The sequence below is a fragment of the Scyliorhinus torazame genome, chromosome 4 (assembly GCF_047496885.1).
Source record: "Scyliorhinus torazame isolate Kashiwa2021f chromosome 4, sScyTor2.1, whole genome shotgun sequence".
NCBI classification, from domain to species: domain Eukaryota; kingdom Metazoa; phylum Chordata; class Chondrichthyes; order Carcharhiniformes; family Scyliorhinidae; genus Scyliorhinus; species Scyliorhinus torazame.
The window spans coordinates 358,537,399-358,554,436 of NC_092710.1; the positions used below are offsets into that span (position 1 = coordinate 358,537,399).

Genomic DNA, 17,038 nt, shown 5'->3' on the forward strand with positions numbered 1-17,038 from the left:
TCTATCCCGTCTCTGCGGGTCCAGATTTACTCTATCCCGTCTCTGCGTGTCCAGATGTACTGTATCCCGTCTGTGCGTGTCCAGATTTACTCTATCCCGTCTGTGCGTGTCCAGATTTACTGTATCCCGTCTCTGCGTGTCCAGATGTACTCTATCCCGTCTGTGCGTGTCCAGATTTACTGTATCCCGTCTGTGCGTGTCCAGATTTACTCTATCCCCTCTGTGCGTGTCCAGATTTACTCTATCCCCTCTGTGCGTGTCCAGATTTACTCTATCCCCTCTGTGCGTGTCCAGATTTACTCTATCCCCTCTGTGCGTGTCCAGATTGACTCTATCCCGTCTCTGCGTGTCCAGATTTACTCTATCCCGTCTCTGCGTGTCCAGATGTACTGTATCCCGTCTGTGCGTGTCCAGATTTACTCTATCCCGTCTGTGCGTGTCCAGATTTACTCTATCCCGTCTCTGCGTGTCCAGATTTACTCTATCCCGTCTGTGCGTGTCCAGATTTACTCTATCCCCTCTGTGCGTGTCCAGATTTACTCTATCCCGTCTGTGCGTGTCCAGATGTACTGTATCCCGTCTCTGCGTGTCCAGATTTACTCTATCCCGTCTCTGCGTGTCCAGATTTACTGTATCCCGTCTCTGCGTGTCCAGATTTACTCTATCCCGTCTGTGCGTGTCCAGATTTACTCTATCCCCTCTGTGCGTGTCCAGATTTACTCTATCCCGTCTGTGCGTGTCCAGATGTACTGTATCCCGTCTCTGCGTGTCCAGATTTACTGTATCCCGTCTCTGCGTGTCCAGATTTACTCTATCCCCTCTGTGCGTGTCCAGATGTACTGTATCCCGTCTCTGCGTGTCCAGATTTACTGTATCCCGTCTCTGCGTGTCCAGATTTACTCTATCCCCTCTGTGCGTGTCCAGATGTACTGTATCCCGTCTCTGCGTGTCCAGATTTACTCTATCCCCTCTGTGCGTGTCCAGATTTACTCTATCCCGTCTCTGCGTGTCCAGATTTACTGTATCCCGTCTCTGCGTGTCCAGATTTACTCTATCCCGTCTCTGCGTGTCCACATTTACTGTATCCCGTCTGTGCGTGTCCAGATTTACTCTATCCCCTCTGTGCGTGTCCAGATTTACTCTATCCCCTCTGTGCGTGTCCAGATTTACTGTATTCCCTCTGTGCGTGTCCAGATTTACTGTATCCCGTCTGTGCGTGTCCAGATTTACTGTATCCCGTCTGTGCGTGTCCAGATTTACTGTATCCCGTCTGTGCGTGTCCAGATTTACTCTATCCCCTCTGTGCGTGTCCAGATTTACTCTATCCCCTCTGTGCGTGTCCAGATTGACTCTATCCCGTCTCTGCGTGTCCAGATTTACTCTATCCCGTCTCTGCGTGTCCAGATGTACTGTATCCCGTCTGTGCGTGTCCAGATTTACTCTATCCCGTCTGTGCGTGTCCAGATTTACTGTATCCCGTCTCTGCGTGTCCAGATGTACTCTATCCCGTCTGTGCGTGTCCAGATTTACTGTATCCCGTCTGTGCGTGTCCAGATTTACTCTATCCCCTCTGTGCGTGTCCAGATTTACTCTATCCCCTCTGTGCGTGTCCAGATTTACTCTATCCCCTCTGTGCGTGTCCAGATTTACTCTATCCCCTCTGTGCGTGTCCAGATTGACTCTATCCCGTCTCTGCGTGTCCAGATTTACTCTATCCCGTCTCTGCGTGTCCAGATGTACTGTATCCCGTCTGTGCGTGTCCAGATTTACTCTATCCCGTCTGTGCGTGTCCAGATTTACTCTATCCCGTCTCTGCGTGTCCAGATTTACTCTATCCCGTCTGTGCGTGTCCAGATTTACTCTATCCCCTCTGTGCGTGTCCAGATTTACTCTATCCCGTCTGTGCGTGTCCAGATGTACTGTATCCCGTCTCTGCGTGTCCAGATTTACTCTATCCCGTCTCTGCGTGTCCAGATTTACTGTATCCCGTCTCTGCGTGTCCAGATTTACTCTATCCCGTCTGTGCGTGTCCAGATTTACTCTATCCCCTCTGTGCGTGTCCAGATTTACTCTATCCCGTCTGTGCGTGTCCAGATGTACTGTATCCCGTCTCTGCGTGTCCAGATTTACTGTATCCCGTCTCTGCGTGTCCAGATTTACTCTATCCCCTCTGTGCGTGTCCAGATGTACTGTATCCCGTCTCTGCGTGTCCAGATTTACTGTATCCCGTCTCTGCCTGTCCAGATTTACTCTATCCCCTCTGTGCGTGTCCAGATTTACTGTATCCCGTCTGTGCGTGTGCAGATTTACTCTATCCCGTCTCTCCTTGTCCAGATTTACTCTATCCCGTCTCTGCGTGTCCAGATTTACTCTATCCCATCTCTGCGTGTCCAGATTTACTGTTTCCCATCCCTGCCTGTCCAGATTTACTGTATCCCGTCTCTGCGTGTCCAGATTTACTGTATCCCGTCTGTGCGTGTCCAGATTTACTCTATCCCGTCTCTGCGTGTCCAGATTTACTCTATCCCGTCTGTGCGTGTCCAGATTTACTCTATCCCGTCTCTGCGTGTCCAGATTTACTCTATCCCGTCTCTGCGTGTCCAGATTTACTATATCCCATCTGTCCGTGTCCATGTTTACTCTATCCCGTATCTGCTTGTCCAGATTTACTGTATCCCATCTGTCCGTGTCCATATTTACTCTATCCCGTCTGAGTGTCCAGATTTACTCTATCCCGTCTCTGCGTGTCCATATTTACTCTATCCCGTCTCTGCGTGTCCAGATTTACTGTATCCCATCTGTGCGTGTCCAGATTTACTCTATCCCGTCTCTGCGTGTCCAGATTTACTGTATCCCGTATCTGCTTGTCCAGATTTACTGTATCCCGTCTCTGCGTGTCCAGATTTACTGTATCCCGTCTCTGCGTGTCCAGATTTACTGTATCCCGTCTCTGCGTTTCCAGATTTACTATATCCCATCTGTGCGTGTCCAGATTTACTCTATCCCGTCTCTGCGTTTCCAGATTTACTCTATCCTGTCTGTGCGTGTCCCGGTTTACTGTATCCCGTCTCTGCATGTCCAGATTTACTCTATCCCGTCTCTGCGTTTCCAGATTTACTCTATCCTGACTGTGCGTGTCCCGGTTTACTGTATCCCGTCTGTGCGTTTCCAGATTTACTGTATCCCGTCTGTGCGTGTCCAGATTTAATGTATCCCGTCTGTGCGTGTCCAGATTTAATGTATCCCGTCTGTGCGTGTCCTGATTTACTCTATCCCGCATCTGCTTGTCCAGATTTACTGTATCCCGTCTGTGCGTGTCCAGATTTACTCTATCCCGTCTCTGCGTGTCCAGATTTACTGAATCCCGTCTCTGCGTGTCCAGATTTACTGTATCCCGTCTCTGCCTGTCCAGATTTACTCTATCCCCTCTGTGCGTGTCCAGATTTACTGTATCCCGTCTGTGCGTGTGCAGATTTACTCTATCCCGTCTCTCCTTGTCCAGATTTACTCTATCCCGTCTCTGCGTGTCCAGATTTACTCTATCCCGTCTGTGCGTGTCCAGATTTACTCTATCCCGTCTCTGCGTGTCCAGATTTACTCTATCCCGTCTCTGCGTGTCCAGATTTACTATATCCCATCTGTCCGTGTCCATGTTTACTCTATCCCGTATCTGCTTGTCCAGATTTACTGTATCCCATCTGTCCGTGTCCATATTTACTCTATCCCGTCTCTGAGTGTCCAGATTTACTCTATCCCGTCTCTGCGTGTCCATATTTACTCTATCCCGTCTCTGCGTGTCCAGATTTACTGTGTCCCGTCTGTCCGTGTCCAGATTTACTGTATCCCGTCTGTGTGTGTCCAGATTTACTGTATCCCGTCTGTGCGTGTCCAGATTTACTCTATCCCGTCTGTCCGTGTCCAGATTTACTGTATCCCGTCTCTGCGTGTCCACATTTACTGTATCCCGTCTCTACGTGTCCAGATTTACTGTATCCCGTCTGTGCGTGTCCAGATTTACTGTATCCCATCTGTCCGTGTCCAGATTTACTGTATCCCGTCTCTGCGTGTCCACATTTACTGTATCCCGTCTCTACGTGTCCAGATTTGCTGTATCCCGTCTGTGCGTGTCCAGATTTACTCTATCCCGTCTGTCCGTGTCCAGATTTACTCTATCCGGTCTCTGCGTGTCCACATTTACTGTATCCCGTCTCTACGTGTCCAGATTTACTGTATCCCGTCTGTGCGTGTCCAGATTTACTGTATCCCATCTGTCCGTGTCCATGTTTACTCTATCCCGTCTCTGTGTGTCCAGATTTACTCTATCCCGTCTCTACGTGCCCAGAGTTACTCTATCCCATCTGTCTGTGTCCATATCTACTCTATCCCGTCTCTGCGTGTCCAGATTTACTGTATCCCATCTGTGCGTGTCCATATTTACTCTATCCCGTCTCTGCGTGTCCAGATTTACTCTATCCCGTCTCTGCGTGTCCAGATTTACTGTATCCCGTCTGTGCGTGTCCAGATTTACTGTATCCCGTCTCTGCGTGTCCAGATTTACTGTATCCCGTCTGTGCGTGTCCAGATTTACTCTATCCCGTCTCTGCGTGTCCAGATTTACTCTATCCCCTCTGTGCGTGTCCAGATTTACTGTATCCCGTCTGTGCGTGTCCAGATTTACTGTATCCCGTCTGTGCGTGTCCAGATTTACTCTATCCCGTCTGTGCGTGTCCAGATTTACTCTATCCCGTCTCTGCGTGTCCAGATTTACTGTATCCCGTCTGTGCGTGTCCAGATTTACTGTATCCCGTCTCTGCGTGTCCAGATTTACTGTATCCCGTCTCTGCGTGTCCAGATTTACTGTATCCCGTCTGTGCGTGTCCAGATTTACTGTATCCCGTCTCTGCGTGTCCAGATTTACTGTATCCCGTCTCTGCGTGTCCAGATTTACTCTATCCCGTCTCTGCGTGTCCAGATTTACTCTATCCCCTCTGTGCGTGTCCAGATTTACTGTATCCCGTCTGTGCGTGTCCAGATTTACTCTATCCCCTCTGTGCGTGTCCAGATTTACTCTATCCCCTCTCTGCGTGTCCAGATTTACTCTATCCCGTCTCTGCGTGTCCAGATTTACTGTATCCCGTCTGTGCGTGTCCAGATTTACTCTATCCCCTCTGTGCGTGTCCAGATTTACTCTATCCCCTCTCTGCGTGTCCAGATTTACTCTATCCCCTCTGTGCGTGTCCAGATTTATTCTATCCCCTCTGTGCGTGTCCAGATTTACTCTATCCCCTCTGTGCGTGTCCAGATGTACTGTATCCCCTCTCTGCGTGTCCAGATTTACTCTATCCCGTCTGTGCGTGTCCAGATTTACTCTATCCCCTCTGTGCGTGTCCAGATTTACTCTATCCCCTCTCTGCGTGTCCAGATTTACTCTATCCCCTCTGTGCGTGTCCAGATTTACTCTATCCCCTCTCTGCGTGTCCAGATGTACTGTATCCCTTCTGTGCGTGTCCAGATTTACTCTATCCCCTCTGTGCGTGTCCAGATTTACTCTATCCCCTCTCTGCGTGTCCAGATTTACTCTATCCCCTCTGTGCGTGTCCAGATTTACTCTATCCCCTCTCTGCGTGTCCAGATGTACTGTATCCCTTCTGTGCGTGTCCAGATTTACTCTATCCCCTCTGTGCGTGTCCAGATTTACTCTATCCCCTCTCTGCGTGTCCAGATGTACTGTATCCCCTCTCTGCGTGTCCAGAATTACTCTATCCCGTCTGTGCGTGTCCAGATTTACTCTATCCCGTCTGTGCGTGTCCAGATTTACTCTATCCCGTCTCTGCGTGTCCAGATTTACTCTATCCCCTCTGTGCGTGTCCAGATTTACTCTATCCCGTCACTGCATGTCCTGATTTACTGTATCCCGTCTCTGCGTGTCCAGATTTACTGTATCCCCTCTGTGCGTGTCCAGATTTACTCTATCTCGTCTCTGCGTGTCCAGATTTACTCTATCCCGTCTCTGCGTGTCCAGATTTACTCTATCCCGTCTCTGCGTGTCCAGATTTACTCTATCCCGTCTCTGCGTGTCCAGATTTACTCTATCCCGTCTCTGCGTGTCCAGATTTACTCTATCCCGTCTCTGCGTGTCCAGATTTACTCTATCCCGTCTCTGCGTGTCCAGATTTACTGTATCCCGTCTCTGCGTGTCCAGATTTACTCTATCCCGTCTCTGCGTGTCCACATTTACTGTATCCCGTCTGTGCGTGTCCAGATTTACTCTATCCCCTCTGTGCGTGTCCAGATTTACTGTATTCCCTCTGTGCGTGTCCAGATTTACTGTATCCCGTCTGTGCGTGTCCAGATTTACTGTATCCCGTCTGTGCGTGTCCAGATTTACTGTATCCCGTCTGTGCGTGTCCAGATTTACTCTATCCCCTCTGTGCGTGTCCAGATTTACTCTATCCCCTCTGTGCGTGTCCAGATTGACTCTATCCCGTCTCTGCGTGTCCAGATTTACTCTATCCCGTCTGTGCGTGTCCAGATGTACTGTATCCCGTCTGTGCGTGTCCAGATTTACTCTATCCCGTCTGTGCGTGTCCAGATTTACTGTATCCCGTCTCTGCGTGTCCAGATGTACTCTATCCCGTCTGTGCGTGTCCAGATTTACTGTATCCCGTCTGTGCGTGTCCAGATTTACTCTATCCCCTCTGTGCGTGTCCAGATTTACTCTATCCCCTCTGTGCGTGTCCAGATTTACTCTATCCCCTCTGTGCGTGTCCAGATTTACTCTATCCCCTCTGTGCGTGTCCAGATTGACTCTATCCCGTCTCTGCGTGTCCAGATTTACTCTATCCCGTCTCTGCGTGTCCAGATGTACTGTATCCCGTCTGTGCGTGTCCAGATTTACTCTATCCCGTCTGTGCGTGTCCAGATTTACTCTATCCCGTCTCTGCGTGTCCAGATTTACTCTATCCCGTCTGTGCGTGTCCAGATTTACTCTATCCCCTCTGTGCGTGTCCAGATTTACTCTATCCCGTCTGTGCGTGTCCAGATGTACTGTATCCCGTCTCTGCGTGTCCAGATTTACTCTATCCCGTCTCTGCGTGTCCAGATTTACTGTATCCCGTCTCTGCGTGTCCAGATTTACTCTATCCCGTCTGTGCGTGTCCAGATTTACTCTATCCCCTCTGTGCGTGTCCAGATTTACTCTATCCCGTCTGTGCGTGTCCAGATTTACTGTATCCCGTCTCTGCGTGTCCAGATTTACTCTATCCCGTCTCTGCGTGTCCAGATTTACTCTATCCCGTCTCTGCGTGTCCAGATTTACTCTATCCCGTCTCTGCGTGTCCAGATTTACTCTATCCCGTCTCTGCGTGTCCAGATTTACTCTATCCCGTCTCTGCGTGTCCAGATTTACTCTATCCCCTCTGTGCGTGTCCAGATTTACTCTATCCCGTCTCTGCGTGTCCAGATTTACTGTATCCCGTCTCTGCGTGTCCAGATTTACTCTATCCCGTCTCTGCGTGTCCACATTTACTGTATCCCGTCTGTGCGTGTCCAGATTTACTCTATCCCCTCTGTGCGTGTCCAGATTTACTCTATCCCCTCTGTGCGTGTCCAGATTTACTGTATTCCCTCTGTGCGTGTCCAGATTTACTGTATCCCGTCTGTGCGTGTCCAGATTTACTGTATCCCGTCTGTGCGTGTCCAGATTTACTGTATCCCGTCTGTGCGTGTCCAGATTTACTCTATCCCCTCTGTGCGTGTCCAGATTTACTCTATCCCCTCTGTGCGTGTCCAGATTGACTCTATCCCGTCTCTGCGGGTCCAGATTTACTCTATCCCGTCTCTGCGTGTCCAGATGTACTGTATCCCGTCTGTGCGTGTCCAGATTTACTCTATCCCGTCTGTGCGTGTCCAGATTTACTGTATCCCGTCTCTGCGTGTCCAGATGTACTCTATCCCGTCTGTGCGTGTCCAGATTTACTGTATCCCGTCTGTGCGTGTCCAGATTTACTCTATCCCCTCTGTGCGTGTCCAGATTTACTCTATCCCCTCTGTGCGTGTCCAGATTTACTCTATCCCCTCTGTGCGTGTCCAGATTTACTCTATCCCCTCTGTGCGTGTCCAGATTGACTCTATCCCGTCTCTGCGTGTCCAGATTTACTCTATCCCGTCTCTGCGTGTCCAGATGTACTGTATCCCGTCTGTGCGTGTCCAGATTTACTCTATCCCGTCTGTGCGTGTCCAGATTTACTCTATCCCGTCTCTGCGTGTCCAGATTTACTCTATCCCGTCTGTGCGTGTCCAGATTTACTCTATCCCCTCTGTGCGTGTCCAGATTTACTCTATCCCGTCTGTGCGTGTCCAGATGTACTGTATCCCGTCTCTGCGTGTCCAGATTTACTCTATCCCGTCTCTGCGTGTCCAGATTTACTGTATCCCGTCTCTGCGTGTCCAGATTTACTCTATCCCGTCTGTGCGTGTCCAGATTTACTCTATCCCCTCTGTGCGTGTCCAGATTTACTCTATCCCGTCTGTGCGTGTCCAGATGTACTGTATCCCGTCTCTGCGTGTCCAGATTTACTGTATCCCGTCTCTGCGTGTCCAGATTTACTCTATCCCCTCTGTGCGTGTCCAGATGTACTGTATCCCGTCTCTGCGTGTCCAGATTTACTGTATCCCGTCTCTGCGTGTCCAGATTTACTCTATCCCCTCTGTGCGTGTCCAGATGTACTGTATCCCGTCTCTGCGTGTCCAGATTTACTCTATCCCCTCTGTGCGTGTCCAGATTTACTCTATCCCGTCTCTGCGTGTCCAGATTTACTGTATCCCGTCTCTGCGTGTCCAGATTTACTCTATCCCGTCTCTGCGTGTCCACATTTACTGTATTCCGTCTGTGCGTGTCCAGATTTACTCTATCCCCTCTGTGCGTGTCCAGATTTACTCTATCCCCTCTGTGCGTGTCCAGATTTACTGTATTCCCTCTGTGCGTGTCCAGATTTACTGTATCCCGTCTGTGCGTGTCCAGATTTACTGTATCCCGTCTGTGCGTGTCCAGATTTACTGTATCCCGTCTGTGCGTGTCCAGATTTACTCTATCCCCTCTGTGCGTGTCCAGATTTACTCTATCCCCTCTGTGCGTGTCCAGATTGACTCTATCCCGTCTCTGCGTGTCCAGATTTACTCTATCCCGTCTCTGCGTGTCCAGATGTACTGTATCCCGTCTGTGCGTGTCCAGATTTACTCTATCCCGTCTGTGCGTGTCCAGATTTACTGTATCCCGTCTCTGCGTGTCCAGATGTACTCTATCCCGTCTGTGCGTGTCCAGATTTACTGTATCCCGTCTGTGCGTGTCCAGATTTACTCTATCCCCTCTGTGCGTGTCCAGATTTACTCTATCCCCTCTGTGCGTGTCCAGATTTACTCTATCCCCTCTGTGCGTGTCCAGATTTACTCTATCCCCTCTGTGCGTGTCCAGATTGACTCTATCCCGTCTCTGCGTGTCCAGATTTACTCTATCCCGTCTCTGCGTGTCCAGATGTACTGTATCCCGTCTGTGCGTGTCCAGATTTACTCTATCCCGTCTGTGCGTGTCCAGATTTACTCTATCCCGTCTCTGCGTGTCCAGATTTACTCTATCCCGTCTGTGCGTGTCCAGATTTACTCTATCCCCTCTGTGCGTGTCCAGATTTACTCTATCCCGTCTGTGCGTGTCCAGATGTACTGTATCCCGTCTCTGCGTGTCCAGATTTACTCTATCCCGTCTCTGCGTGTCCAGATTTACTGTATCCCGTCTCTGCGTGTCCAGATTTACTCTATCCCGTCTGTGCGTGTCCAGATTTACTCTATCCCCTCTGTGCGTGTCCAGATTTACTCTATCCCGTCTGTGCGTGTCCAGATGTACTGTATCCCGTCTCTGCGTGTCCAGATTTACTGTATCCCGTCTCTGCGTGTCCAGATTTACTCTATCCCCTCTGTGCGTGTCCAGATGTACTGTATCCCGTCTCTGCGTGTCCAGATTTACTGTATCCCGTCTCTGCCTGTCCAGATTTACTCTATCCCCTCTGTGCGTGTCCAGATTTACTGTATCCCGTCTGTGCGTGTGCAGATTTACTCTATCCCGTCTCTCCTTGTCCAGATTTACTCTATCCCGTCTCTGCGTGTCCAGATTTACTCTATCCCATCTCTGCGTGTCCAGATTTACTGTTTCCCATCCCTGCCTGTCCAGATTTACTGTATCCCGTCTCTGCGTGTCCAGATTTACTGTATCCCGTCTGTGCGTGTCCAGATTTACTCTATCCCGTCTCTGCGTGTCCAGATTTACTCTATCCCGTCTGTGCGTGTCCAGATTTACTCTATCCCGTCTCTGCGTGTCCAGATTTACTCTATCCCGTCTGTGCGTGTCCAGATTTACTCTATCCCGTCTCTGCGTGTCCAGATTTACTCTATCCCGTCTCTGCGTGTCCAGATTTACTATATCCCATCTGTCCGTGTCCATGTTTACTCTATCCCGTATCTGCTTGTCCAGATTTACTGTATCCCATCTGTCCGTGTCCATATTTACTCTATCCCGTCTGAGTGTCCAGATTTACTCTATCCCGTCTCTGCGTGTCCATATTTACTCTATCCCGTCTCTGCGTGTCCAGATTTACTGTATCCCATCTGTGCGTGTCCAGATTTACTCTATCCCGTCTCTGCGTGTCCAGATTTACTGTATCCCGTATCTGCTTGTCCAGATTTACTGTATCCCGTCTCTGCGTGTCCAGATTTACTGTATCCCGTCTCTGCGTGTCCAGATTTACTGTATCCCGTCTCTGCGTTTCCAGATTTACTATATCCCATCTGTGCGTGTCCAGATTTACTCTATCCCGTCTCTGCGTTTCCAGATTTACTCTATCCTGTCTGTGCGTGTCCCGGTTTACTGTATCCCGTCTCTGCATGTCCAGATTTACTCTATCCCGTCTCTGCGTTTCCAGATTTACTCTATCCTGACTGTGCGTGTCCCGGTTTACTGTATCCCGTCTGTGCGTTTCCAGATTTACTGTATCCCGTCTGTGCGTGTCCAGATTTAATGTATCCCGTCTGTGCGTGTCCAGATTTAATGTATCCCGTCTGTGCGTGTCCTGATTTACTCTATCCCGCATCTGCTTGTCCAGATTTACTGTATCCCGTCTGTGCGTGTCCAGATTTACTCTATCCCGTCTCTGCGTGTCCAGATTTACTGAATCCCGTCTCTGCGTGTCCAGATTTACTGTATCCCGTCTCTGCCTGTCCAGATTTACTCTATCCCCTCTGTGCGTGTCCAGATTTACTGTATCCCGTCTGTGCGTGTGCAGATTTACTCTATCCCGTCTCTCCTTGTCCAGATTTACTCTATCCCGTCTCTGCGTGTCCAGATTTACTCTATCCCGTCTGTGCGTGTCCAGATTTACTCTATCCCGTCTCTGCGTGTCCAGATTTACTCTATCCCGTCTCTGCGTGTCCAGATTTACTATATCCCATCTGTCCGTGTCCATGTTTACTCTATCCCGTATCTGCTTGTCCAGATTTACTGTATCCCATCTGTCCGTGTCCATATTTACTCTATCCCGTCTCTGAGTGTCCAGATTTACTCTATCCCGTCTCTGCGTGTCCATATTTACTCTATCCCGTCTCTGCGTGTCCAGATTTACTGTGTCCCGTCTGTCCGTGTCCAGATTTACTGTATCCCGTCTGTGTGTGTCCAGATTTACTGTATCCCGTCTGTGCGTGTCCAGATTTACTCTATCCCGTCTGTCCGTGTCCAGATTTACTGTATCCCGTCTCTGCGTGTCCACATTTACTGTATCCCGTCTCTACGTGTCCAGATTTACTGTATCCCGTCTGTGCGTGTCCAGATTTACTGTATCCCATCTGTCCGTGTCCAGATTTACTGTATCCCGTCTCTGCGTGTCCACATTTACTGTATCCCGTCTCTACGTGTCCAGATTTGCTGTATCCCGTCTGTGCGTGTCCAGATTTACTCTATCCCGTCTGTCCGTGTCCAGATTTACTCTATCCGGTCTCTGCGTGTCCACATTTACTGTATCCCGTCTCTACGTGTCCAGATTTACTGTATCCCGTCTGTGCGTGTCCAGATTTACTGTATCCCATCTGTCCGTGTCCATGTTTACTCTATCCCGTCTCTGTGTGTCCAGATTTACTCTATCCCGTCTCTACGTGCCCAGAGTTACTCTATCCCATCTGTCTGTGTCCATATCTACTCTATCCCGTCTCTGCGTGTCCAGATTTACTGTATCCCATCTGTGCGTGTCCATATTTACTCTATCCCGTCTCTGCGTGTCCAGATTTACTCTATCCCGTCTCTGCGTGTCCAGATTTACTGTATCCCGTCTGTGCGTGTCCAGATTTACTGTATCCCGTCTCTGCGTGTCCAGATTTACTGTATCCCGTCTGTGCGTGTCCAGATTTACTCTATCCCGTCTCTGCGTGTCCAGATTTACTCTATCCCCTCTGTGCGTGTCCAGATTTACTGTATCCCGTCTGTGCGTGTCCAGATTTACTGTATCCCGTCTGTGCGTGTCCAGATTTACTCTATCCCGTCTGTGCGTGTCCAGATTTACTCTATCCCGTCTCTGCGTGTCCAGATTTACTGTATCCCGTCTGTGCGTGTCCAGATTTACTGTATCCCGTCTCTGCGTGTCCAGATTTACTGTATCCCGTCTCTGCGTGTCCAGATTTACTGTATCCCGTCTGTGCGTGTCCAGATTTACTGTATCCCGTCTCTGCGTGTCCAGATTTACTGTATCCCGTCTCTGCGTGTCCAGATTTACTCTATCCCGTCTCTGCGTGTCCAGATTTACTCTATCCCCTCTGTGCGTGTCCAGATTTACTGTATCCCGTCTGTGCGTGTCCAGATTTACTCTATCCCCTCTGTGCGTGTCCAGATTTACTCTATCCCCTCTCTGCGTGTCCAGATTTACTCTATCCCGTCTCTGCGTGTCCAGATTTACTGTATCCCGTCTGTGCGTGTCCAGATTTACTCTATCCCCTCTGTGCGTGTCCAGATTTACTCTATCCCCTCTCTGCGTGTCCAGATTTACTCTATCCCCTCTGTGCGTGTCCAGATTTATTCTATCCCCTCTGTGCGTGTCCAGATTTACTCTATCCCCTCTGTGCGTGTCCAGATGTACTGTATCCCCTCTCTGCGTGTCCAGATTTACTCTATCCCGTCTGTGCGTGTCCAGATTTACTCTATCCCCTCTGTGCGTGTCCAGATTTACTCTATCCCCTCTCTGCGTGTCCAGATTTACTCTATCCCCTCTGTGCGTGTCCAGATTTACTCTATCCCCTCTCTGCGTGTCCAGATGTACTGTATCCCTTCTGTGCGTGTCCAGATTTACTCTATCCCCTCTGTGCGTGTCCAGATTTACTCTATCCCCTCTCTGCGTGTCCAGATTTACTCTATCCCCTCTGTGCGTGTCCAGATTTACTCTATCCCCTCTCTGCGTGTCCAGATGTACTGTATCCCTTCTGTGCGTGTCCAGATTTACTCTATCCCCTCTGTGCGTGTCCAGATTTACTCTATCCCCTCTCTGCGTGTCCAGATGTACTGTATCCCCTCTCTGCGTGTCCAGAATTACTCTATCCCGTCTGTGCGTGTCCAGATTTACTCTATCCCGTCTGTGCGTGTCCAGATTTACTCTATCCCGTCTCTGCGTGTCCAGATTTACTCTATCCCCTCTGTGCGTGTCCAGATTTACTCTATCCCGTCACTGCATGTCCTGATTTACTGTATCCCGTCTCTGCGTGTCCAGATTTACTGTATCCCCTCTGTGCGTGTCCAGATTTACTCTATCTCGTCTCTGCGTGTCCAGATTTACTCTATCCCGTCTCTGCGTGTCCAGATTTACTCTATCCCGTCTCTGCGTGTCCAGATTTACTCTATCCCGTCTCTGCGTGTCCAGATTTACTCTATCCCGTCTCTGCGTGTCCAGATTTACTCTATCCCGTCTCTGCGTGTCCAGATTTACTCTATCCCCTCTGTGCGTGTCCAGATTTACTCTATCCCGTCTCTGCGTGTCCAGATTTACTGTATCCCGTCTCTGCGTGTCCAGATTTACTCTATCCCGTCTCTGCGTGTCCACATTTACTGTATCCCGTCTGTGCGTGTCCAGATTTACTCTATCCCCTCTGTGCGTGTCCAGATTTACTCTATCCCCTCTGTGCGTGTCCAGATTTACTGTATTCCCTCTGTGCGTGTCCAGATTTACTGTATCCCGTCTGTGCGTGTCCAGATTTACTGTATCCCGTCTGTGCGTGTCCAGATTTACTGTATCCCGTCTGTGCGTGTCCAGATTTACTCTATCCCCTCTGTGCGTGTCCAGATTTACTCTATCCCCTCTGTGCGTGTCCAGATTGACTCTATCCCGTCTCTGCGTGTCCAGATTTACTCTATCCCGTCTGTGCGTGTCCAGATGTACTGTATCCCGTCTGTGCGTGTCCAGATTTACTCTATCCCGTCTGTGCGTGTCCAGATTTACTGTATCCCGTCTCTGCGTGTCCAGATGTACTCTATCCCGTCTGTGCGTGTCCAGATTTACTGTATCCCGTCTGTGCGTGTCCAGATTTACTCTATCCCCTCTGTGCGTGTCCAGATTTACTCTATCCCCTCTGTGCGTGTCCAGATTTACTCTATCCCCTCTGTGCGTGTCCAGATTTACTCTATCCCCTCTGTGCGTGTCCAGATTGACTCTATCCCGTCTCTGCGTGTCCAGATTTACTCTATCCCGTCTCTGCGTGTCCAGATGTACTGTATCCCGTCTGTGCGTGTCCAGATTTACTCTATCCCGTCTGTGCGTGTCCAGATTTACTCTATCCCGTCTCTGCGTGTCCAGATTTACTCTATCCCGTCTGTGCGTGTCCAGATTTACTCTATCCCCTCTGTGCGTGTCCAGATTTACTCTATCCCGTCTGTGCGTGTCCAGATGTACTGTATCCCGTCTCTGCGTGTCCAGATTTACTCTATCCCGTCTCTGCGTGTCCAGATTTACTGTATCCCGTCTCTGCGTGTCCAGATTTACTCTATCCCGTCTGTGCGTGTCCAGATTTACTCTATCCCCTCTGTGCGTGTCCAGATTTACTCTATCCCGTCTGTGCGTGTCCAGATTTACTGTATCCCGTCTCTGCGTGTCCAGATTTACTCTATCCCCTCTGTGCGTGTCCAGATGTACTGTATCCCGTCTCTGCGTGTCCAGATTTACTGTATCCCGTCTCTGCGTGTCCAGATTTACTCTATCCCCTCTGTGCGTGTCCAGATGTACTGTATCCCGTCTCTGCGTGTCCAGATTTACTCTATCCCCTCTGTGCGTGTCCAGATTTACTCTATCCCGTCTCTGCGTGTCCAGATTTACTGTATCCCGTCTCTGCGTGTCCAGATTTACTCTATCCCGTCTCTGCGTGTCCACATTTACTGTATCCCGTCTGTGCGTGTCCAGATTTACTCTATCCCCTCTGTGCGTGTCCAGATTTACTCTATCCCCTCTGTGCGTGTCCAGATTTACTGTATTCCCTCTGTGCGTGTCCAGATTTACTGTATCCCGTCTGTGCGTGTCCAGATTTACTGTATCCCGTCTGTGCGTGTCCAGATTTACTGTATCCCGTCTGTGCGTGTCCAGATTTACTCTATCCCCTCTGTGCGTGTCCAGATTTACTCTATCCCCTCTGTGCGTGTCCAGATTGACTCTATCCCGTCTCTGCGTGTCCAGATTTACTCTATCCCGTCTCTGCGTGTCCAGATGTACTGTAACCCGTCTGTGCGTGTCCAGATTTACTCTATCCCGTCTGTGCGTGTCCAGATTTACTGTATCCCGTCTCTGCGTGTCCAGATGTACTCTATCCCGTCTGTGCGTGTCCAGATTTACTGTATCCCGTCTGTGCGTGTCCAGATTTACTCTATCCCCTCTGTGCGTGTCCAGATTTACTCTATCCCGTCTCTGCGTGTCCAGATTTACTCTATCCCGTCTCTGCGTGTCCAGATGTACTGTATCCCGTCTGTGCGTGTCCAGATTTACTCTATCCCGTCTGTGCGTGTCCAGATTTACTCTATCCCGTCTCTGCGTGTCCAGATTTACTCTATCCCGTCTGTGCGTGTCCAGATTTACTCTATCCCCTCTGTGCGTGTCCAGATTTACTCTATCCCGTCTGTGCGTGTCCAGATGTACTGTATCCCGTCTCTGCGTGTCCAGATTTACTCTATCCCGTCTCTGCGTGTCCAGATTTACTGTATCCCGTCTCTGCGTGTCCAGATTTACTCTATCCCGTCTGTGCGTGTCCAGATTTACTCTATCCCCTCTGTGCGTGTCCAGATTTACTCTATCCCGTCTGTGCGTGTCCAGATGTACTGTATCCCGTCTCTGCGTGTCCAGATTTACTGTATCCCGTCTCTGCGTGTCCAGATTTACTCTATCCCCTCTGTGCGTGTCCAGATGTACTGTATCCCGTCTCTGCGTGTCCAGATTTACTGTATCCCGTCTCTGCGTGTCCAGATTTACTCTATCCCCTCTGTGCGTGTCCAGATGTACTGTATCCCGTCTCTGCGTGTCCAGATTTACTCTATCCCCTCTGTGCGTGTCCAGATGTACTGCACGTCGTCTCTCCGTCTGCTCCACCCGGGTCTCTGATTGGCTCACCTGAGGAAGGTCATGGCGCACTCCGTGGCGACAGCTTTCGCCAGCAATGTTTTGCCAGTTCCCGGCGGTCCATATAGGAGCAAGCCGGTTCTACGCAGGCCAAGTGTCAGCAGCTCGGGATGGTCGCGGGGCAGCTGCAGTGTGTCCAAGATCTCACGCTTTACATCTTGTAGGCCTCCCACATCCTGCCACCTGACTGTGGGAATCTGTGGGGGGGCAAACAACACATCAGCCAGTGAGAAATAGCGACCTCGGAGTCTGGGACACGTCTTCTTCTCTCCAGTATCAGACCACTCTGTCTATGTCCTGGCTCACCAGTCTCAGGTAGAATATTCACCAGAAGCTTCTATAAGTGTATCTAAGGGAAGAGAGTA

General features: G+C 50.0%; 1 protein-coding gene across 1 annotated transcript in view; it reads right to left on the reverse strand.

The window, feature by feature from the left end:
- pex6 (peroxisomal biogenesis factor 6) overlaps positions 1–17,038 on the reverse strand; it is a gene marked incomplete at its 5' end in the record, with an annotated part of 335,015 nt that overhangs the window by 119,529 nt on the left and 198,448 nt on the right. Inside the window, one exon of the mRNA XM_072500606.1 lies at positions 16,665–16,870. Coding sequence (XP_072356707.1) covers positions 16,665–16,870 — 206 coding nt within the window. The remainder of the gene's footprint in view (positions 1–16,664; positions 16,871–17,038) is intronic.